Here is a 23,489-nt window from a genome sequence, read left to right on the forward strand (position 1 = left end):
ATTAAGTAAACTTCTTTCTAAAGAAAGGAAACTTCATGTAGTCAGTTGTTGCCTTGGTGTATATACTTCTTGGAAATTCTAGGAATCTAACATGTAAGCAGTCTCGAAGTTGACCTCAAGCCAGGCTTTTACTAATGCATAAGAATTTAGAGGCAACTCAGGATGTTTTAGAGCAGCTTCATGAAGAAAAATGTATTAAAAGAAATTCAAATTTATTCAGTAAATTAGTACTTTTTGATTTCAGAAGGTTACTAGAGGAAATAGGTACTGAGGGTGGAAATGTTTATCACAAATTGTGAAGTAGCAGACTATTAATGGTTTGCAAGAGTCAAGGCTAGAACAACTTTGCATACCTTTCAGAATTGCTTGAAAACACAATGTTAAGAGGGAAACACTTGAGTACTATTTTCATAAATTTGATTAATGAAATAAATACAGACTTTTATGAAGTTAAAATTATTGTACCAGCTTAAATTGTTAAGCGTTATTGTCACGAAATCATTGTGGTCTTCCATGCAACTGAATGAAAAACAGAGTAAATAAAGTGATTTCCCCATTGCCCTGAACCTCAACAAGAATCATGTCATCCTTAACAGAACAGGTGGGTTTATTAATAGACTTAATCTTTTTTGCACATGTATGACCTTGATTTTTTTATGAACAGCTGACTCATAATGCAATAGTTTAGCTATGTAAATGTTGGTGGTATGCTGGAGGAACACTGCCTCTCCTGTGTCTGATTTGTAGCAGAAAAACGTTGTTTACTTTGGAGTTCCTCTGTCAGGTTTTAGATCTAGTAGCAGTCATCTCCAAATTCCAGTGAATATGTATTTTTACATTCACACAATGCCAAATTGTCAGGAGTTTTGTATATGAAGATTTGCTATTTTAGTCTTGTCTGAATCATGGGGAATTTGTGCATGGCCCACATGAAAATTTTTTTCGCAGAATATATTCTTCTGCTCTTGGACTGGCTTTTAGAAATAAGGAAAAATGGGATCCTGCTTTCCTGACCCTGACATGCACATCAGACCTGTCTTTTGGTGTAGTTTATTTTGGACGTAGATGTGTGTTTGAATGTAGTGAAGGGGAAACTGTCACTAAGAACCACTGTTATAACTAGGTCAGCTTCTTCATGAATTGTAAAAGTTAGTCTGCGAGGCAATGAAAATATATTCTTTCAATAATATGAAAATGTTTATATTCTTAGTGATATGATACTTTGGTCCCTCAACCTGTTTAATCATTTCCAGCAAGAAATTACAGCATTACTTTTTCCCATAAGACCTTAAGAATTTTAAGTTTGATATTATGGTATGGCATAAGAACTTCCAGTCTTTTTTTATTGCCCCTCTTATATGTAGAATTTAGCAAGATTAAGGTCTTTTTCTTTAGCCAATCTCTTAAGCCTGAAGGAAATTTCTGAAGGTATTTTATTAAATTATTTAGCATTATGACTGTTGATTTGAAATTCTACAGCCCTCCTACAAGGCCCTAAACATTCTGAAGTGACTGAAGTGAAATAGGTCTGTTGAGTTGCTGTTCGCAGTATGGAAAAAAAAAAATAATAATTACTCTTTCATCACAATAATGTCCCCAAACTGTAGCCTGCTCCAGTGTGGGCTCTCCACAGGGTCACAGCTTCCTTCAGAGCACATCCGCCTGCTCTGGCATGGGGTCCCTCCCCCGGCTGCAGGTGGATCTACCATGGAGCTCCATGGGGTGCAGGGGCACAGCTGCCTCATGGTGGTCTCCACTGTGGGCTGCAGGCAGATCTCTGCCCTGGTGCCTGGAACACCTCCTCCTTCTCTGACCTCAGTGTCTGCAGAGCTGTTTCATGTTTTTCTCACTCCTCTCTCCTACAGCTGCTGCACGGCGTTTTTACCCTTTCTTAATGATTTTACCACAGAGACACTGTCAGAGTTACTGACGGGCTCAGCTTTGGGCAGTGGTGGGTCTGTTTTGGAGCCGTCTGAAACTGCTTTTATCCATCACAGGGGAAGCTTCTGGTGTCTTCTCAAAGAAGCCAACCTTGCAGCTCCCCTGCTGCCAAAATCTTGCCATGTAAACCCAGTACAGATGCTATCTCCTTTTCCCCTCGGCATTAGTAGTTACATTTTCATTGTTATTAGAATAAATATGTTTTGAGCAATGTAGCAATTCACTCAGTTCTAGCATTGTGATAAAATTGATATCAAGTCGGTTAGATTTCTTCTTAATTTATGTACTGGATGTGTAATATCTGTAAGAATTTTTGTTCAGATAAAATTGGTTTCCCAAGAAAATTTTATGTTTTACTAATCTCCAGTGGTTTGTTTCAAAGGATTTATTCAGTATTTTTATGTGAAAATTTATCTGCTTTGTCATTAACTCCCTTTTGGGATCTTCTTAGTCTAAAGGTCAGAAAAACTGTTTAGTCTTTACTACTTTGTGCATATATTAAGATTGACTTATCTCTTTTTTTTTTTTTTCCTGATGTTGATGGGTAATTGCTCTAGTTCTGAAAATGTTTCCTTAAAACAACTTAGTTTTTCCACCCACCATTATTCACTGACATTATAATTGTCTTTGAATTCTTACACAAGGCAAAGGGTGAAACAGGGCGTGGACTAAGCTGGAAGATGTGATAAACTGACAATGTAGAACTGGGGTGAAAATCTACTGTCATGTATGGCACAGGCTTGAAAGAGTGTTTTCATGTCCTGTGCCTACATTTCGTAATCTGTAAAATGAAGCTGATCACCTTTCTTTTTTATTTTTTTTTTTTTTAATATTGAGAGTTACTGCAAAGGTATGCTAGATATATCTGTATTTATAATACACGTTCCATTAATATAGAGTTAAATCTTCTGCTTCACCTAATGCAATTATTTTTTACTTATTATAGAGAATAAATTAGATATTACACTATTTTTTACTGGAATAAATCTCTTAGCACTTGAAAAATTACAGCAGATGTTGCTGGTTAGATTATTACAATGAGCAAAGAAAGTTTTTGATGATGTTTAAGGAAAAGAAGAACAGTGATAATTAAAATCTTAAACCAAATAAAATGGTAAAAGTGCTTTACCAACAAATAAAGAAATCACTTTATAATGTTCAAATATCAGGGTTTACAATATGAACTTGACAGAAGTTATGACTGACATATTTGATAACTAATTTCATAAAGCAAACTCCCATTTCTTGTCTTGCAGATTGAAAAATTACTTATTTTGTGGCTAGTATTAGTAGTGTAGGTCTTGAACATAAGTATTTTTAGTCTATTCCTGTATTGGAAAAAAAACCTGAGCATATTTTTGTTATTATGACCCATTGACAGGTTTTCGGTAAGGAAATGTGAAAACAGAATCCTCTGGTATAGTTTTGGAGGTTCACTGTATCTATCACAAAATCATATTAGGTCGTAGTGAGCAGTATTTTTGACATAGAAAATTTTAGCATCCTTCTCTTTCTAGTATTTCCCTTACTGCTGGTGCTCCACGTATCTTGGATTGATGCTGAGCTCATGGGTGTATAATGCAGCTGTTGTGAGTCGGGGAGGTTGGAAATAAAACTGCTGTTCAGAATTAACTAATGTTTCACAGGGTACCATTTTTTTATTATTTTACTCAGTGTATAAAGTGGCTTCTACATGAGTTTTTCTGACACTACAGGCGAAGAAGAAGGTATATTTTGCATATATAGCAATGCTTGAAATTTAAGATGATAAACTGTTTTACATCTACTTTCCTCCATCTGTTAGATCTCCCACTATACAAACAGATTCTTGAATATAAAGTTAGCTTCTGTTTCTTAGGGATATACCAATTTAAATTTTGGCATTAACTCTAACTAACATTAGTAATTATGATGCTTCATGCCACATCTGAGTAGAAAGAGTACTAATTACAAAGACTATGAATCTTTTTTTTTACTGAGTTGTAGTTTTAATTACAGTTTTGGATGATATTACTATAGGAAACTATATGTAGACTAAATTCTGTTGTCTAACGATTTGTTTAATTTTCCCTTTCATGGCTTGGGGATTAGAATGTTCTTTATGATGCTCTCTTTAGGATTTTTTTCCAAAGTTTGTTGGATTTGGTTTTTGTGGGGGTTTTTTGGTGTATAATTTACTGTTCTTCCTTCTGTTACTTTGTTTAACAGATCCTAAAAGGAGATCTAGAAATGAAAAGGCAAATGATGAGTAAGCTGAAGTTGCTCAGTCAAGATCTCCTTGTAGCTGTGAAAAATAAAACAGTGGCTCAAAAGCTGGAGAGTCGTCTTGAAAATTTTGCCCAGCGCTGGGATAGTCTTGTGCAGAAGGTGGAGAGCAATTCCAAACAGGTTTGTCAAAACCATAGTTTTATCAGTTTTATCCTTTGACAGTCAAACGCTTGAAGTAGTTTTGGTGCTGTTTGTCATCTTGTTTTAATTTTTTTCCCTGCATGAATTGCTTAAGACATATTTTATTTTTAGGACAGTATAATATAAGAGCAATATAACTTTCCAGAATTTTTTTTATCTCTTTAGTTTTTAATCTGTCTTTATAGTGTTGATTACTTTCTTGGGTTGTTAACCATGTTTTCAAGGATGATACAATCTGTAATGAAAATACCCTTTCTAGTTAATTTATTTTAAACCTATAATAATGCACTTTTTTAATGACTGTCTCTGTGGAATAGCACTTAGTCTGAAATTACTGTAAGAACTGTCTGCTAGTTAAAGTGAACATTTTTCTCTTTTTCAACAGTAAAAGTTTACAATCGATTGCTGTTTTACTTCTGAATATGTTATGCTGATTTACAGATTAAAAATAGAGGCCACAAAAAAGAGAAGCTTCTTGGAAAAATAAAGAAATCGATCCATACCTGTAACTAAAGTGCCAATGAAAAAATATCATTTACTATTATTTTGACCACTGTATGTTAATTGTAATGTATTAGAGAAAGAAACTGAGGTTTTAAACCAGATAAATTCAGCACTTTGGTGTAGTACCCAAACAGATATCCAATTATTTTGCCTAGCCTTCTGTCAGCATCTTTTTCTTACTGGATTTAAACCCAAATTAGCTCACTTTTCCCATTCCATTATCTCACTAATATTGAGTTATTTTTGTGCTATCATTGTGTGACTGGTGAAATGGAAATGGACATAAAGGCTTTTCAGTGATAACACAGAGCAGAATGTTACAACCATACACCTCTGTCCTGTCCATAGAGGGTGTCTCATAGTTCTGGACAGTTTGATTTAATTCCCTTGAGAATTTTGCCCTTTTTTGTCACTGTATATTAATATTTCTGGTTAATTAAAAAAAACCTGCTATACTTCCTGTAGTGATCTGAACACCTCTCAATAAGCTTGCTTTCAACTCATTCCCTGATATTTCAGTTTACTCTGTGATAGTTGGAAAACATCAACTGAAGTTGGAAGAATCAGTTTTAGAGAATAGAAAGGAGGAAAACGGGGGAAGGGCACAATTTCACTTAGTAACAAAGTTTGTACTATACAGCATTTATAAGTTGAAAATTGTATTTAATTATTGTATATTTGCTGTAGGAAACCTGTGGTTTCAATGCAGAGGAAAATCCAGAGATGCGTTTTTGAATTTGGGATGGCTACGGTCACATAATTTGAAAAAGTTAGTAAGTCACTCCAAAGTGTTCAAGAGTTGTCTAGATTGGTGATCACTCCTAAAAGCAGATACTGGTTTTGAAAATGGAACTTAGATTACGGAAAAGATGGCCTCCTTGTGAAGTGAGCAGTCCTGAGGCTGTATATGTCATACATCTGCATGGATGGGTGATGCTTTGGCTTCCCAAAACAGTGTAACTGTTATCATAGTGGAACACTTCAGCTGATAAGCTTTTCCTCCAAGGAGAAGCTGCTTTTCTTGGGACAGAATTGGTGTGCTATTGAGGACATATTGCTTCATGTTCTAGAGGCATTGCAGTCAGTGCAAACCAAAGGACCAGTTTCTAGGGCACTGTTGCACAGTTTAGCTGTACCTTCTATGAAATACTGATGGAGTACTTGTTGCCATTTAGGCAGGGCAGATAATGTTAGTGGGTTTATACATTTATTTATTACAGAGCTCATTTTCTTGCAGTTTAGGCTGCAAGAAAAAACTTGCCTTTACAATATCTCATTATGCTCTCTAGTCGTGAACTGGAGAGGAAGAGACTTGGAAGAGAGTGACAAATAGAATATTTTTCACTGAGATCTCTCAGAAAATGCACATTTTATTCGTCAAGCTTAGATACTGACTTCAAAATGCACTTTACATGGTTTAGCAGTGTACTTGGCAGAGCTAGGTCAATACTTGAACTCAACGATCTTAAAGGTCTTTTCCAACTTAAATGATTCTATGATTAATAATTCTCATAGTACCTTCATAATGATGTTTTTGTCCTTAGTTATTTCACCTCTTTTTCATACTAAAGTGTCATTAAATGATTAACTTGTTAACAAAATAAGAAATTAAGTGGAAGAGACAACCTCAGGCTCAGTTCAAAGCTGATTCTACAACTAGACATAGACAGTAGTTATACATCCCAAAGGAAAAGCGCAGAAAGTAGAATTTGAGTCCTCCCACATTTAGCTGAATTAATTACTGTTGAATTTAAGCATCTAGTCAGAACTCATGTCTGAAGCTTCTGCTACAAGAGTGGATGGCAAGGGTGTGAGAGAGAGACAAATACCTCTAAAAAGCAATTTGTCCTCATCATGAAAATGTCAGCTTTCCTTCATTGATCACGCAGTGGAATCGAGGACAAGGACAACTTACTTGAACTAGATACATAGCTTCTAGAAACTCTAAACCCAGCTTTGCTGAGTTGATTATGCTTCACTAAATTGTACTGAAAATCTTTCCAAACTAAAGAAAACACCATTCCTCATCTGAACTTCCCCACTCACATAGATAAATTTCATCAAAGAACATATGACAGCTCCAAAAGTGAGTGTAAAGGAAAATTATGAGTTTATCAGGACAGAGGGCACTTCCAAAGGCAGTAATAAATGATGGCATTAAAGGTAGGCTGCTGTATAAATGAGAAATAAAATGACATAAAACTACTGAAGTGCTATATACACATTGTACATATGTTTGCCTGTAGAGGATGAAAAAGAAGATTTAAAATTGTCTACTCTGAAAGAGATGAGTTTTAACATGTTCCTAAGATGGGCTTGCTGATGTGAAACTGCAGGCAAGCATTATAATTTGAGAGCCTTTTAATGTGCAGCCTTGTGAGTCACCTTAGCACTTTCCATATGATTTTCTAGTGGGTTAAAACCCTAGTCTGTATTGCCCCTTCTCAGAATCCTATTTGCTTGTCAGGGACTGAGAGGGATGAAGAAACTATACTGTCATTATTTAGACCATCTTTGAATAATACATGAAACACATAACCACTTCAGTGATTAAGGAGCTGTTTCAGTTCTTTGGTTTCTTTTTTCCCTAGGGAAGTCAATGAAAGTTACTTCTTTTCTTTTTATTCCTCATATTTTTAAGGGTTGTCCTTTGCTCACTAAACTTCATGCACTGTTTAAATGTGAACCAGCTTTATCTTGCAGAGTAAGATTGCAATGTACATTTTAGTCTTACCCTGTCTCTAATTAGAATGATTATGAACATCAAATTCACATCTCCATTCTCCTTTTGAAGTACACAGTATTTAACCTCCACTCCTGTTGATTAAGCGTGAAAAATACTTCTTTACTGTTTTGACATGTAAATCATTACCCCCCACAGCATCGTGACTTGACTGCTCTGAGCATATGGTGATTGCATCGCAGGCTCTGGAAGCACAGTTCCCAATCTCCAGCTGAAACTACTACTCCTGTGTAATTGGTAGTATGCTGCAGATGATTCCTACAGTCCCCTAGCTGTGGTTTATTCTGTGTTACACCTTCTTCACTGGAAACTGTGCCCTGGTATTGACTGGCAAATGAAAACGTGACAGGGTGTGCCCTTTGGGTGTCATAAGGAGCTTATCATTGATTTTTGGATAAAACTGAGTTTTATGAGAAGAAGAAAGAGAGACTGTACCCAAAACTTTTTGTTCTAAGGTGTAGAGTCAGGGAAAGATGACATCAGGTGCTATCCTCAAATTTCACAGAATGCTAGGCATCAGAAGCTTTAACTTGCTTTTCCTGCCGCACTCTAATTAATTAAAAATAAATTGAAAAGAATGCTGTATAAGGTTTCAAGAAAACTATATGGAAATGTTTACTTAATGTTACTGTGATTTCTATAGGAAAAAAATTAAAATCAGTACATCTTGTTGAGGGAACTAAAACAAGAGCACTAGTACATATATTATAGTGATTAAAAAGTCAACTGGGTGTTTTTCTCTTCCAAAGAATTTGGTAGTTCATACATTAGCTAAATCCCTGCAGATCACAAGCAGCTTGCTTCAATTGACATAATTAATCCAGAGATTAAAAAAAAAAAAAAAATCTGCTCTGAATCTCAATTTTCCAGTCTTCTGAGTAGTCCATATTCTGCTCTAAAACCTAGACAGCTGGTAATTCCTAGAGGTGGAAGCACAACATTGAGTTTACTGCTCTAAGTAAGAAATAGTGCTAAAAGTACAATGGTAGCGGACTTTCCTACTCCTCATTTCCATTGGAAGACTGGAGGAAGAACAGGAAGACTTTTGTGTAGAAGACATGTGAAGGGTTCAGCAAAGTTGGCAGGAATTTGGGGGTTTTTTCCATGTGTTTTAGCTTTGCTGATGTTGCCTGCTCTGAAGAGGCTGCTTGCTATCAGTATTTCCCTTTCCTTGTCGTTCTACTTTTTTTTTTTTCAATGAAAGAAGGCATTGTTATGAGCTATTTACCTAGTATACCTCTTCTCCATTGTTTATAGAAACAGTACTGTCTCAATAACTAAGGTGACTCAATTTTCTTACTGAGTTTCTGATGCAAGAACTAATAGATAATTTATGTATGTGTTTACAGTTCCATGGAATTTTAGATACTGCCATTTCTGTTGTTGAATTGGGAAGTCTAATTCTCACATATTGGCAGTAAACAAAGAAGCAGGGTTTTTCTGGTGCACAACCTTTTATGCTCCAGGTATAACTTCTTCCTTTTATTTTCCATTTCACTGCCCTTAAACTGAGGTGGTCATTGGAGCTGTAACTAGAGCATTTTGACAAATGAGCCATCATCTGACAGAACTAGAAAAAGAAGTGACCTATTTCTCATGAGTTAAGGGACTTAAGAACAGCTGCCCACGTATAAGTCACAAGTTTCTAGTTTGGTGTTATATGGAAAGATGTATAAATGGGCAGTACATGTACAACCAGTGTCTTTCAAACAAATACGAGCAAAAAATATTCCTCATCTTTTTTTTTTTTTTTTTTTCAGTGCAGCTCAGCTATATAAAGAGGTTTTTTTCATATTACTGGGCAAAGTTAAATGCATTAGATTGGTAGTGTTTACAGAGTTGCATATTATATATATTAGTATCTGGTATGACCCCCTAACATTGCTTTTAATTATGGAATAAAACTGCTGAAAATTGATTTGCCTTCTAGTGCATGTTTTCTAGTTTAAGATTTCCTGGCAGAAAGTTAACTGCCCTTTTATGCAAGTAGGTTATGATGAATTACATCCTATTTCAAAATTTTTATAAACCATGAGAATAATAATTGGTAATTTAGTGCCATTATCATACCCTTATCACTTCTCAAGGAGCAAATTTTCAGAATGAGGGCAGGATAACATTTAGCAATAGTAACATTTTATATATATGCTATCATTCAATTCCATCACAAAACTGACCATTCATTTCTTCTCTTCATTCAGCATGGATTACAGGGAGACTTAATTTCATTAGAATCTTTCCTGATTTTGATATTGACTATTGCAGATATCTTTTTCACACAGCACGAGTTGGATAAAACAATCTGCTTTGGGTTACGTATAATGTTGTTTTTCTCTGAAGGTCAGCCTATGATCAGACGGGAGCAGTTCCTCATTATTTTCTATTGCTACTCCAAACAATCTTTACTGAAGGCTTTCCAACAATGTGTGACCTCTGTTTTTATACTTTTCACAGATTTCGCAGGCTGTCACTACCACTCAGACATCAGTAACACAGACAACTGTAATGGAAACTGTAACTATGGTGACCACAAGAGAACAAATCCTGGTTAAGCATGCTAAAGAGGAACTCCCACCACCTCCACCCCACAAAAAAAGGCAACTCCTCGTGGATTCAGAAATTAGGAAGAGGTGAGAATCATCAAGAGACAGAGAGAGAATACTGTAGAATCTGGATGAAAATGCAAATACAGTCATTTGACTGCAATAGTTTGCTGTATACTTTTTTTAGCTTAAAATTATTTTTCTATTCTTTCTATTAAGGTACAAACTGATTATTATCATTCGTTACTCAGTATGACTTATGGATTATATTGTGCTTCTATTCCAACTATTTAGCAGTACAGAATATTAACAATTACATCAATAGCATTGCATAGTAATTATAGTCAGTTGAAGTCCTTATGTATGGCATCATGGGGGTCCCACTTGACTATAGCCTTGACACTTGGTGGGCAAGAAGCATTCCCTTAATTCTTAGCTTTTTACATTCTTTAAGAAGAGTGGTTAGAATACTAATAATGCAGATATTGTCTAGTTTCTAAAGTTCGTGTATTTTTTTGTGTTTGTGGGTCAGCAGCAGAAATAACAGTTCTGCAGAGGTAGTTAATATTTGGTGAAATGTGCATTACCATTATTTTTTCCTGTGTAGCTCAAGTACAAGTGACAAGGGATTTTCAACTGATGTTAAACATTGGTTGAAGTCATGAGAAAAAAATTTAATGTGTTTAAGTAGAATTGGCTCAAACAGTAAGTTTCTAAATGAGGTGCTAAGAAGCTAGACTTCAAATGTTCACTGTGATGTTTGTTTGGGAAATATTTTTTGATATCCAAATAAACATGAATTCCAAGGTAACAGATTTAAGTCCTGAAAGTGACCTGAAACTGCATTGAGTGTCTCATTTCCATAGAAAATACCTTTGTTTGTTCAATGTGTTCACAAGGATAAGGTATTTTCTTGTAAAATAGTATTTAACTTATTAAGAAGAATGAAATATACCAAGAATGGGAGAAATCTTTTTTTTTTTTAATTGAAGGATTATATAATTGAAAAAAATAGGTACTTGCTTACACATAAGCATCTGAAATGGGATTTATCTCTTTAATCATTCTAAAAGTAAGGTTTCTAGTTGAGCTACGTTATTTAAGAAGACTGTGTATGTGATGTAAGAAGAGTGATTCACTCCTCTTTGTTAAACTGGATATGTGCTACTATGGAAAGTGCTTATCCTAAATAAGTAACTTCACTAGCTTAACTTGAATGAATTGAATCTATCTCCAGAGTCCTAGTTTGGAATCTGTTTTTCCCATATCCCAGTTTACCATTCAATAGTGAGAGTTGTATTTTGCTAATATGTTCCCAAGAACTCAAAATAATGCACACTGATGACTATCAACAGACTTGCAGTTCTTGAATGTTTTCAAGGAATTCTTAGATGACATTGCTGTTACTTAACAGAAATTATAAGCATTAGCACTCCTGTTAATATTTCAGTGGTAATGTGCAAAGATGTGAACCAGGATCGAGGCCCTGTTGGCTTTTATGCAAGAGTAAACCTTTATTATAGCATGATCCCTACCATGAAAATAGTGATGTTCTTTATTTTGAAATTGAAAAGTTAAGAATGAAAATTTTCCTGCAGTTTTGAAGTATTTCAATAATTGTTATTTTAAAACATTTCACTTTTTCTTTTTCCAAACGGAATGTTCTTGGAATGATCTTACTTGATAAGGAAGTAAAAAAGACTACTGTTATAAAGGAAAGCACTATCTTAGTTAAAACTAAATGAAGTAGAATGATTTCTTTAAACCTATATTATTCAATTCTGCAAGAAAATTTTTGCTATATGTAGTTTATTATGAAGTCAGAAACCAATTTGCAGTAGAAATTCCTTTCTCAGCTCAAGTATATGTAATGTTAGCATACCTTTTCCTTGATCATTTTCTTTTGATTTACCTTAATACTGAAAATAAAATAAGCATGATACAGAAGACTACAGACTTCATAATCTTTGTGCAAACAAACTACCAGAAGGCAAAAAGTAGCTGGATTATGGGAATTGTTTATGTTCTGAAATCCCTTTTTTTTATATAAACTGAGAATTATAAATTCTTCAAGTGTTTTAACTGTTGTCTGTTTAAAGCACTGCAAATAGCAATGTTATATTTAAATTTGATTGATCCTTGTGCAGAAAATAGGACATATTATCAAATTTGAGACTGTGATTCCTTGTAGATATATTATTGGCATATCTTCTACCAAATGTAAAGAGTATTATTTTTTCTTACTATGCATACTAGGTTTTGACAGATTTTGATTTATTTTAATGATATCTAAGAGATAGACATTCATCATGTAATTTCTGTTTAATTTTTGTATAAGAGCCAAGATGGAAAAATCTTTGGTTCTCAATCTTTGTCTAGGATGACTTTAGATAATTGAGTAAGTTGTAGTTTCTTTTATATATTTAAAATCAGAGTCCTTTTCATTGCTGCATAGGTTAGATTTTTATTTTAATCTGACAGGAAAGAAATCTGAAATGTAGAATGAAGAAGGGATTTAATTGTTTAATACACTTTAATATGCTCTTACTATCGTCTCTTGTGCAGAAGTTACTGGATTTAACAATGTAATTGTACCAGCACATGAGAACTAGTTCAATGTGACTGTTATACCTCTGAGCAGACCTACATTATGATAATGTGCAAAGTAAGCAATGTTACAGATGTCCACAGCTGGGCAGCAGGTTGAATGATGGTTGTGCTATCTGAAGGCAAGATTTCTCTATTGAGATAATCTTTTTGGCATTTCTGACTGAACAGACCAAAAAGGAAAAAACAACAACGTATAGACCTTTCTTCTCTAGGAAGTCCAATTTAAATTACAGCTTAAAATAACAATTTTTGTTACTGTTTTTAATTAATATGTAAAAATGCAGTCTTGGAATCGAATACGTTTAACAGTATGGTGTTGTCTTTCTCAAAGACAAGAAAAAGTAAATTGATACTAAGTATAAACGTAATAATGGGAGAAGAAAACTCATCTTAAAATTTGTGTGCTCAGCTAAAGTATCTATGCTCATTGGTTACTAGACACCTTTTTGATCAATACGTTTTTTTGCTTGGAGAATCTCATGGTTGTATTCCCTAACAGCAAGTCATTTATTTTGTTAGTCCGTTGTTGGTCACAAGATCTTTCAGGGGGTTTTGTATGTATTTAGTTGTAGCTTCACCCAAGGGCAAGCAAAGCTCATAGTACTGCATACCTTTTGATTTTTTAAATAAACAAGAGGATGGAGTTTCTCAACCTACCTCTCCTACATTGTTCTATACTATGTGTGTATTTACATTCAAAATTTTCCCTGAGCACTTAATGACTAATACTTGATGTTTATGTACTCTTTAGCTTTTGTTTGGCAAAAAAAAAACCCTAGCAATTATCAAAGGCTTGTCAGAGGCTTCTGAAGGTGAATAAACAGATTGCATTGGCTGCTTTCTGCTGTCACACTACAACACCCTTTATGCTGTTTTTGGACCTGGGAGGGAAAGACACATTGGGGCTTTTTTGAGGTAGCCAATAATGCTTCAGGTTTCGTCAGCTTCTTTCATCTGTTCTCAAGCTTTAGTCAGCATTGTTGCTGTAAAAGAGTATGCCTGAAATAAATGCATCAGGCTCAATTGCCACATGTTTTGAAAGATTTGTACTCTAGATTTTCTTCTCTGTGAACTACATATTTTGGAAATTCTAGAAACCTCTTCGAGGAGGAAGAAAGAGTAGTTTGGCCACTGTGAATATTGAGTTAATGTAAGAGTATGGTCTCCAACTTCCAAGCTGAGGAGAAAAAAATGAATGGCTAAGATTGAAGCATCAAACTCTCTAGAAAGCTTTTTACTTTTATATTTGCAAGTACTTTGGCAGGATTGAAAGTATGAGAATCTCCATTTATACTGAAGAAATTGAGGAGAAGCAATTTGACCTGTAGACCAATAGCATACATGGGACTGACTGCCACATTTCCATTGCTCCAATTCACTGTGGTATGAATACATGGGAAAGTAGCTGTTGATTTTTCTTGCCTCCTAAAACAACTTTTTACCATAAGTGGTGGACAGCATAGATAAGAAGCAGATTATGGTTTTTTTTATTCCACCTCTACCCTCCTCAAAAAATCTAAAACTACCTCAAAAGTAATGCTTCAAAATGTCATAGTAATTCAGGCACATACTAAGTTCTGCTACTAGGCAAAGGAAAGCTCGTTTTCCCAAAAGAATCAATTTGCAACTGAGACAGATAAAATACTTGGACCTGTATATTCAAATCTTGAAAGTATGTATTAGGCATTAGGACTAGAGATAAATGTAACACCACTGAAGTTATAGAATGAAGAAAGAATGTAAATAGGAGAAAGGATTGCAAAGTAACATTTGTTTTCATGGTATTTACATATTTGGGGGAAAAACAGGTTAGTTGTGTATCGTAGAAAAATCTGAAAATTGTTCATGTAAAGTTTTTAAACAGTAAACATGTTAGAGATGCTTAACATTTAATTTAAGCATATTTGTACTATTAATGTGCTTGACTAATGTCCAAAGATACTTTTCTTAGCCATTTAGTAAATAACTTTGTACATGCTTCCTAATGTTTCCAAGGAAAGTCTATTTGTTATAATATTATTATGGGTATAATGTTAATCTGAAGATTTGAAAGAGACTTGATGCCCTTTGAAGAGGAAGGAATCTTAAAATAAGATAGTTGCTCCATCTAGTGGTTTTTTTATTTAACAAGTGTTAAAACAATTTTTTGAAAAGACAAAAGCCTTCATTTCTTTACAAATTATTATATTTGAGATTATAGTATATATTCATTTCTTAGAAAAGTTTGGATTTCCATAGAAAAATGTATCAAAGGAAAAATTATTATGATGTAAATATTTTCATTTGGAGTGTAAGAAGTATGGGTGTGTTGAGGTCTGTAACATGGACTCTTTATAACCTCTTAATGCTCATTAATTTCAACCCTTTATCCTGTTTGTGAGGTGAGAAATAGCATAGTGATAAATACACTGAGAATTTGTATTCTTCACTTTTAGCATCTGAAATTACCTGTTATATTATAGGAGTGGTACCAGCGGGCTCTTACTGGAAACCATGGACTTAAAACTACTTTCCACCTCTAGTCACTGGCTGTTTGCTGCAGGCAAATGGTTTTAATGAACACGCTCTAAAAAAACCTCTAGATTTTCATTTGCCTTAGCTGGAAGTGGTTTGCTTACATATCATGTATCTATCAGATTTTCTGCAAAGCATTCCTTGTTACAGTTTAGGAATTACTGCTCTGGCTGGGGAAGGTACAGTACCCCAGTGGCAAGATGGATGGTCAACTAAAGAAGGAAAACTATGAGACTAATAAGATGGTACTATTGAAGTTTCTGTTGGAGATACACACTTGGGATCAATCTAGTATTTCCTTTCATGCCTTGGTGTGCATTACAGAAATGTGCTGGTCATAATGCTGATGAGGCTAAACTGAATAGCATCAGAAGTGTAAAAGGAGTTTCAGAGTATCATTCCAAAAGGAAATAAAATTATTTGACAACTGACCTAAATAAAGTAGGACGGTAAAAATATTTGTTAGGATTAATCAGCTGTTGAATTAGGTGATAAGAACAAGTCTGTTTATAAGCTAATGGTTCGTCAGCTACAAATACAGAGGAGGAAGACAGGCAGCAGGGACTTAGTTTATCTCAGAGTAATTCTGCCAATGGGCATCGTATACTGCAGAGTTGTTCTTTGATATGTTCTAGGCAGTGAGGAGCTACAAGCTGAGAAAGACCTCTGGTGAGGTGGGCATTTCAGTCCAAACATGGAAATGAAATAATTCAGTAATGTGGTGCTTGGATGAAAGTTGTATCGTTCCCTGCCAGCTCAATATGTAGGCAAGTGGTCTTATGTCTGTCCAAGATACACAGTGGTGACAGGCCCAGTGTGATTTTGTTTGGGGAGGGAACTGAAAAAACAAATGAGTGAAGGAAATTGTGCCTGTTGAAAGAATAAAGTACTGAAACCACTGTAGCTGTAAAATAGTAGCAGTTTTAAGTCGAAAATTCATTCAGTTTAGAGATAAGATTATACACCATGATGGCCACATGACAGCAAGATACTTCATGCCTTGTGTTCCTATGTGAACTTGTTCAACACTGAATTTGTTTGTGTAAGTATGCGTCATCATCTTACTGTGGCAGTATGTAAGAAATGGCAGAAATATAAATTTAAAATATACAATTGTCTTTCTCTAGATGATGGTGGCTGTAAGAACCATAATAGGCCTTTATAAGGTATATTGCAGAAACTGAAGGTTTAGAGTCAGTTGACCCTTTCAGTATTAATAAAAAATTACATTTGTTTTGATTGTGAAATATAAACAAAATAAACTTAGTGATTTCCAGAAGTTATTTGATTAGATAGGGAACTTCTATTAGGACTAGAGTATCATACTCTGCTGGGTGTTTGGGTTGAAGTTTCCTGCACAGAAAGAGAAAAACGTGACGCAACTAAGTTGTGAAATACCTCAAAGGCAAGGTTTATAATGTATTTAATACAGAAAAGGAAAACCGCCAGAATAGGGAATTAATTTTGAACAAATACATGGTGATCTCAGTAAGAGAGTTTGGAATGGGAATCTGAAGTGGACATATGGCTTAGGATGATCCAGAAAATCAATTTGTGGAGGATTTCCATGAAAATTTGAACAGCGTGGACTAAAAATGTGAAGATGCTTTTTCAAACATGCTCTGCAGTAAAAAGAGACTCTATTTGGACTCAGCTGACATGTACTGGCCTGTAAAGAGAGGGCAGTAGGACCAGTTAAAGGTGGTATCTCTCTTGTGGAACAGCCGTAGAAAAGACTAATTGGAAAACAAAACCGTGAGTGCTGCATAAAGAATAAATCCTCTGCTTCAAATTAAATTTTTAGGTAGGGAGCAAGCCAATGTGCACAGTAAATTAAGGTAATTATTTAGAATAATTTCTCGAGTGATTTTTGGTTTAGTGTCTTCTATAGATTTATTTTTACAAATTCTACATGCGTTAAACTTTGTTGGATCCGAAAGGTAATCTTGCATTATTTTATGTCAAAAGTATTGTTGTACTTAGGAGATTTAAATATTCTATTGATTCTTTTATACCAGTCTAGAGATAATATAATTTGTAATTGCAGCTGTCCTCAGAAATGAAATATGCAATTACTATAGTGGAATGTTTGAATGCCACATTCTACCTGTATTTCCTCCTTTTATACAAGCTGAACATGAGAGAATTTTTTTTCCCCACGGTAATTGAAAAGCATCTTTATCTTAAGGATATTTATGTACTGCAAATGCTACTTAGAAGACTTTTATGTATTTTAATTCTTTTCTGTCCCCTCTTTATTGCCCTTTTATTTGAGCTGTAGGCTTTGTTTGTGGAGTTATATTTATCTCCAGAAGAAACTCCAAGTGACAGAGCCATCCATTATGTGAGATCAGCTCTGTCATATCAGAGAATCATATCACATTATTGAATGCTTTGGGTTGGAAGGGACATTAAAGATCTGTGTCTAATACTTATCACCATCTGATGGCTCAGTGGGCCATGAGATGTGTTCCTGATTATTTTGTTGTACTGTCAAAACTGTCCCAAATGCTCCCATTTCTCTTCCAAGGAAGGTGTTGCAGAGACAAGGGCTAAGTCCTTTTATTTAAGAAATGATCACTGGTAAATATTTTGCTCTGCCAGTTTCCATCCTATACTGGGGTAACACCAGGCTAATTTTCAGGGAGATGGTCTCACCAGTCTTGCTTACCTGCAGTTTCAGAATGGAGCAAATACTAGAAGTCGTGCAATTTTACCTGTAATCAAGGGATTTTGGTACTGAGGGATTGAAAAACTTGTCTTCATTGTTATCAGACTTCTAGTGTTTTGTGATCCTCAGATATGCAGTTATAATTTGCATAACATTATGTTTCAAGAATTACAGTTGATTTAATGATCAGAAATAGAGCTGAGGTAGGAAACCTTTAACTGGGAGTGTAGTTTGAGTTCAGGGATTAGAATCTGTTACCAACACAGAGATTGCTTGAACCATCTGGGAATTTTGTCTCCTGCCTCTGAACTTGTAGTACTTTATAAAAATGAAGATTTCTGCACCTTCTATTACTTCACAGTCACATTTTTTCTCCTTTGATGAGCACTCAAATAGTACTATCAGGAATTGTTTTATCAAAATTATTCCTAGGAGTTTATAATTTGAATATAGGATGTTGGACTGGGATTAAGACAGTGTGTGATTCTTCTTTCTTTTGCTTTCATTATTTATGAATAAAAAAATCACAGTGCAGAAGGAGAAAAGGAAGGCATAAATATTAGATAAAGCATGGAACTGTTTCTCAGATTCAGTTTTCATTTCAGTATATGTAGAATGCTGTAGCACCTGATTTTACCTTACATCCTTACATTTTAGATCTTGTATAAATGGAGTATATTTTTATAAAATAATTAGATCCTCCAAGGGTATAATTGTTCAAGTTACTGTTGTTAGCAGATTTTCAGTTGTATGCAAATGATACAAACTGTAGTCTCAAAGCAAGCTAAAGATACAGATAGGATTTTTTTTCCCCCAGGTCCTTCTGTTCCATTGCATTCTCTGTATTGCCGCAGAAGGAAAATTAGATATAAATATTAAAACATATAGTTCAATAAAGAAATGCAATCAATCAGACAGTGTGGCACAACTGAGAAAAAATATTGTCTGAAGCTTCTTGTTTTAAAAACTACAGTAGATACTGAATCACCATTTGAATTTTGTATACATCAGTAATTTAAATATCTGCATTTTGACACATTATCTTGTTAACAAAAATTAAGATCGGTTTTAAAGGCATTGATGAAAAAATCTAGACTGTAATAAAGAGGACTGTAGAGTAAAAACTAGTTATAAAGTATGTGCAGAGAGTTGGGGATCTTAATTTCAATTTCTAAAGCTTTAACTGTAGGAAAATTATTTTTTTTTTTTTTTAGTGATTACAAATTTGATTTAATCAGAAGAGGGTCCTTTCTTATAGTCAAATATTCTGCTTGAATATCCTTCATAATATCCTCAGCACAAGCTGGGACAGAAATCTCACAGGTTTGAAGGCTGCATTTAGTCAGCCAGATAGGCCTTACATCCTCAGCTAAGCCGACTGGACTTGTGGCACTCTGAGAGACATTTGTTTCATGTCTTCTAAAAACATCAGCTTGAAAAATTAGAATCCTTATTGTGAAAATTACTGCATCTGTTTGGCTGTCAAATCAGGGTCTTAAAAATGAAAAAGTGTTGCTTTGCTCCTAAATTTTAGACTGAATAGTTTCATGAACTGTCTAATGACATATGGGGGTTTAAAACTGTCTTTCGCTGAGAGAAATTGCTGCTTATTCGCTTGTTTAAACAATGGGTTAAACATGTTTACTGTGAAATCCTGTTTTCGGAAACTTTGTGGAAATTAAATGTCTCCTTGCACTTTTCTGTCTTGTAGGTTTGACTCTGACACAACAGAGCTCCACAGCTGGATGACCCGCTCCGAAGCCGTGCTCCAGAGTCCCGAGTTTGCAATCTTTCGGAAAGAAGGCAATCTCTCAGATCTCAGAGAACGAGTCAATGTAGGAGAAAGTGCTTGTATATACGTCTGTTAGTCTGTATTAGCTTGTCAAAGGGCTTTCAAAGTCCAAGTTTAAGTGGGTTCAAATGCAGACTGGCAAGCATTGATTGTCCAAGATAAATTTAGAAGTGCTCGCTATTTCTGTGAATTTCAGGTTTTGGCACCAAAATTGCTACATAGGCTGTGTGAATACATAGATTATTTTTGTTGTTGTTCATACATATTCATATGTAATTAAGGTATTCTAGATTTACGAAAGTCTTAGGTAAAGTTAAATCAAAGCCTATATATCATTTTTTAAATATGCATCATCACTCTATACTAAGAACTTAATTAGACGTTACATATGCATAAATTGAAGAAAGTGAAAAGTGTCACTTTAGTGTACACTAAAGAAAATCTATATCTATCCTCTTTTACAGTGCTGTAAAGTATCTGTGAAAATCATCAGCCTCCACAGGGTTTTTTTGTTTGGTTTGTTTTTTTTTTTACTCTATTGTAGTAACATGCCTGAATCAAAAACTGTTCTTGTCTACTTCTGTCAGAATTAATCATTCTGCACTGCTTAAGGAGTAGCTGTGCTTGTGTATATGTGTTAAAGTCTGAATGACTGGATTTAGCCCTTGAAAACTAAACCATTACAAATTTTCTTCCCTATTTATTTTTTGTAGATCAGTGACAAAATGCCTATCTTTTCCAAGTAAGAGAAAGGGGAATTCTTTTTGATGATTAATTCTTATAGTAGCATAGTGTATTATGGAACTTCATTAAAACGTATGGTGATAAATACTCCTAGAACACCTACAGAAGGAACAAGTTACTGTATTGAAGTTGGTTTTGCTGCTGTTTTTTCTCATTTTTCTCATAAATCAGCTAAGATAAGATTAAGGAACATGGAACCTTGTGATTTTAAATATAAATTTTAAAATTTCATGTTAAATCATAGTTTTCTTGCAACAATTTTAGTTGGTAATATTGTCATAATATTACTACTGGAAAGTACTCATTAAAATTTAATATCCTGAATTTAGTTCATGCCACCACTTCATGGTACATGAAATGTACATAAATACATATATATATGCAAAATAGATCAAATATACAGAGTAGATTTGATGGGTTCAAGTGCTTCCATACTGAGTTACTGGGATTCATCTAATATGTAAATATACAGTTAATTTTCTGAGCTCTTCAATCTTCATTGTAGGTTAAATTTAAAAAGAAAAAAAGTGGAAAAAATAGAAACAGAATACTCATCTCCCTTTCATATATTCCCATCTTGAGGAACGTATAATTTTCAAGGATGGAAATTAGCTCATCTTGGCCTATATATTACACTGGATACCTGCACTGTCAGGTTTCCCTAACTAACATGATGTTCCACCTTATATTGTCAGTTTCTAAGACTTTATAAAAGCATTAAAGGATCCGGGAGCCACGGTTCACCTTCCTCCTTCTACCCTTTCTTTGCTTCCAAGTAGGTGGTGATCACTGCAGGTAAAGGGGTGGAGGAAGGTGAACCACAGCCCCTCCTTTGGTCCCAGCTGGAGTTGCCACTAGCTCTTGCCTCGCCTTTGCTGGTTCTGAGAGAGAATGTTGGGGCTGGGAAGCCACTACCTGCCACATTTGTTTGGGTCTCATTTCAGTTGGTGAAAACGTATATAAGACATATATAAAACTGGAGGAAGAGTTGTAGTATTTGACCAGCGCATGAGCATTGTAAGTTTGAATTCAAGACACTCAGAATAGCAGGAGATAGCAAAGATGTTCCTTTGACCTCTTTGGAAATCAAATAACTGAATTGTCAAGAGACCAATTTCCAGCTTCTTTTCAGTAAAGTAGTGCGGAAAAGGATCTGCTCTGTATCAGGAGCAGTCTGAGACAAACCATTAATTCTAAATAGATACAAGAAAAATCAATATGCATCCTTCATTACATTGAAAATATTTTTAAAGACCAAGGCTCGTTTTAATTTCAAAGGTGTCACTGCTTTTTAAATTAACATTTTTATTGAGAAAATCAAGTTACATTTAGAAGTTTCTAAGTATTCTAAGGGAGAAAACCTTCTCATTACATGTATTAATTTGATAGAGAGAATTCTGAAAGATGGCACTTGACAAATACTACATGGATTCTATATCAAATGGTTTTCAGTTAGTGGAAGTCTTTGTACATGTTTTTTTTAAAAAAAACTTTTAAAAACCAAGTTTTTATAACTGCCGGCTTTTAAAACTTATCCTGATTTGGCTTTTCCTGGTCTTTTCTCTGTATCTATCCCTAAAACTATAGCCAAAGCAGAAAGTACTGTTCAGTTCATTGATTTGAACAGTTTCATTGATGCTTGCTAAAACTTTTCCTTTCAATTCTCTCAAAATGAGCTTCAAATCAATGGAAAATAAGATACTGTGGGTTTTAACATATTATAATCACTAGTAAAGTTTAAGAAGGCATATAAAAAAAAGATGAAATGCAAAATAAGGAAAACATATGTGAGCGATAGTTGAAATAGATTTTATTGTGCTGTTGTGCTTTAAACCCAGCTGGCAACTAAGCACCACGCAGCTGCTTACTCACCTCCCCTCACCCACCCTGGTGGAATGGGGAGGAGAAACAAAAGTAAATCTTGCAGGTTGAAACAAGACTAGTTTAATAGTTGAAATGAAGTAAATACAATTATATTAAATGATAATAATGATAATAAAAAGGGAAAAAAAGGCAAAAAACAACTGATGCACACAACACAATTATTCACCACCAGCTGACCAAAGCCAGACCCCATCCCTGAACTCAGATTGACCCCCCTTCCAGGTAACTCCCCCAGTTTACACAGTGAGCATGACATTCTATGGTGTGGAATACCCTTTTGACCAGTTTGGATCACCTGTCCTGGCTATGCCCCCTCCCAACTTTTCTGGGTTTTTTTATATATCTCCTCACTGGCAGACCATGAGACACAAAAGAGTTCTTGACTTAGGACAAACAAAACTTAGCAAAGCCCAAAACATCAATGTTATCAATATTATTCTTACACTGAATCCAAAAGACAGCACTGTACCAGTTACTGAGAAGAAATTAACTCTATCCCAGCCAAAACCAGGACATGTAATGACATACGTAGTCGTACACCACTGTTGTATGAGCATGCATGCCACTATGTACACATGCATGCAGAAGTCCCATTTTACCCTTACTGTCTTATTTAGGGTTTTTTCCCCATATGACAACATATACATTGGTGCAGCACAGAACACCAGTGCTTGACTGACATCAAATCTACCATATATTCCCTACCATAGCAAGTGCTGAGTCCTAGGCCCTTTTTATAATTACTTTCTTTCCTGCTGTTCTTTTGAGGAAAGGTTACTAGGATTTTTTTTTTCTTGTGGCAGCTTGCTCCTGCCCATTATTTTTCATGGATGAGGGGTCATTTCCACAAGATTTAGTAGAAGAGCATCTGCTGCGTGATGGAGGGACACAGACGTCAGAAATGAAAGCCACAAAGAAATCTCTTTTGCCATCACTGATGATGGATCAAGTGCAAAAGCTTACTCTCATCCCAGCTCAGAGAAGGCCTGGGGGAGACAGAGCCAAGAGCAGGCTGTATGAAATGCGATGACACTGTTTGCTAAGCCAGCTGCTCTTCATATCCTGGCAGGAAATTAGCCTTTGGCAGATCTATTATGTAGCTTGAATATATTAGACATGTGCAAAAGTCCATTC

General features: G+C 35.0%; 1 protein-coding gene across 11 annotated transcripts in view; it reads left to right on the top strand.

Moving 5' to 3' along the window:
- The window catches only part of DMD (dystrophin), a 918,699-nt gene that overhangs the window by 218,289 nt on the left and 676,921 nt on the right, over positions 1 to 23,489 (top strand). For all 11 annotated transcript variants that reach the window (XM_027636380.1, XM_027636395.1, XM_027636430.1 and 8 more), the window contains 3 exons: positions 4,150 to 4,329; positions 10,052 to 10,227; positions 19,647 to 19,770. In XM_027636380.1, the coding sequence (XP_027492181.1) occupies positions 4,150 to 4,329; positions 10,052 to 10,227; positions 19,647 to 19,770 (480 nt within the window). The remainder of the gene's footprint in view (positions 1 to 4,149; positions 4,330 to 10,051; positions 10,228 to 19,646; positions 19,771 to 23,489) is intronic.

Source organism: Corapipo altera, unplaced genomic scaffold, assembly GCF_003945725.1.
Source record: "Corapipo altera isolate COAL_440 unplaced genomic scaffold, ASM394572v1 0, whole genome shotgun sequence".
Classification (NCBI taxonomy): domain Eukaryota; kingdom Metazoa; phylum Chordata; class Aves; order Passeriformes; family Pipridae; genus Corapipo; species Corapipo altera.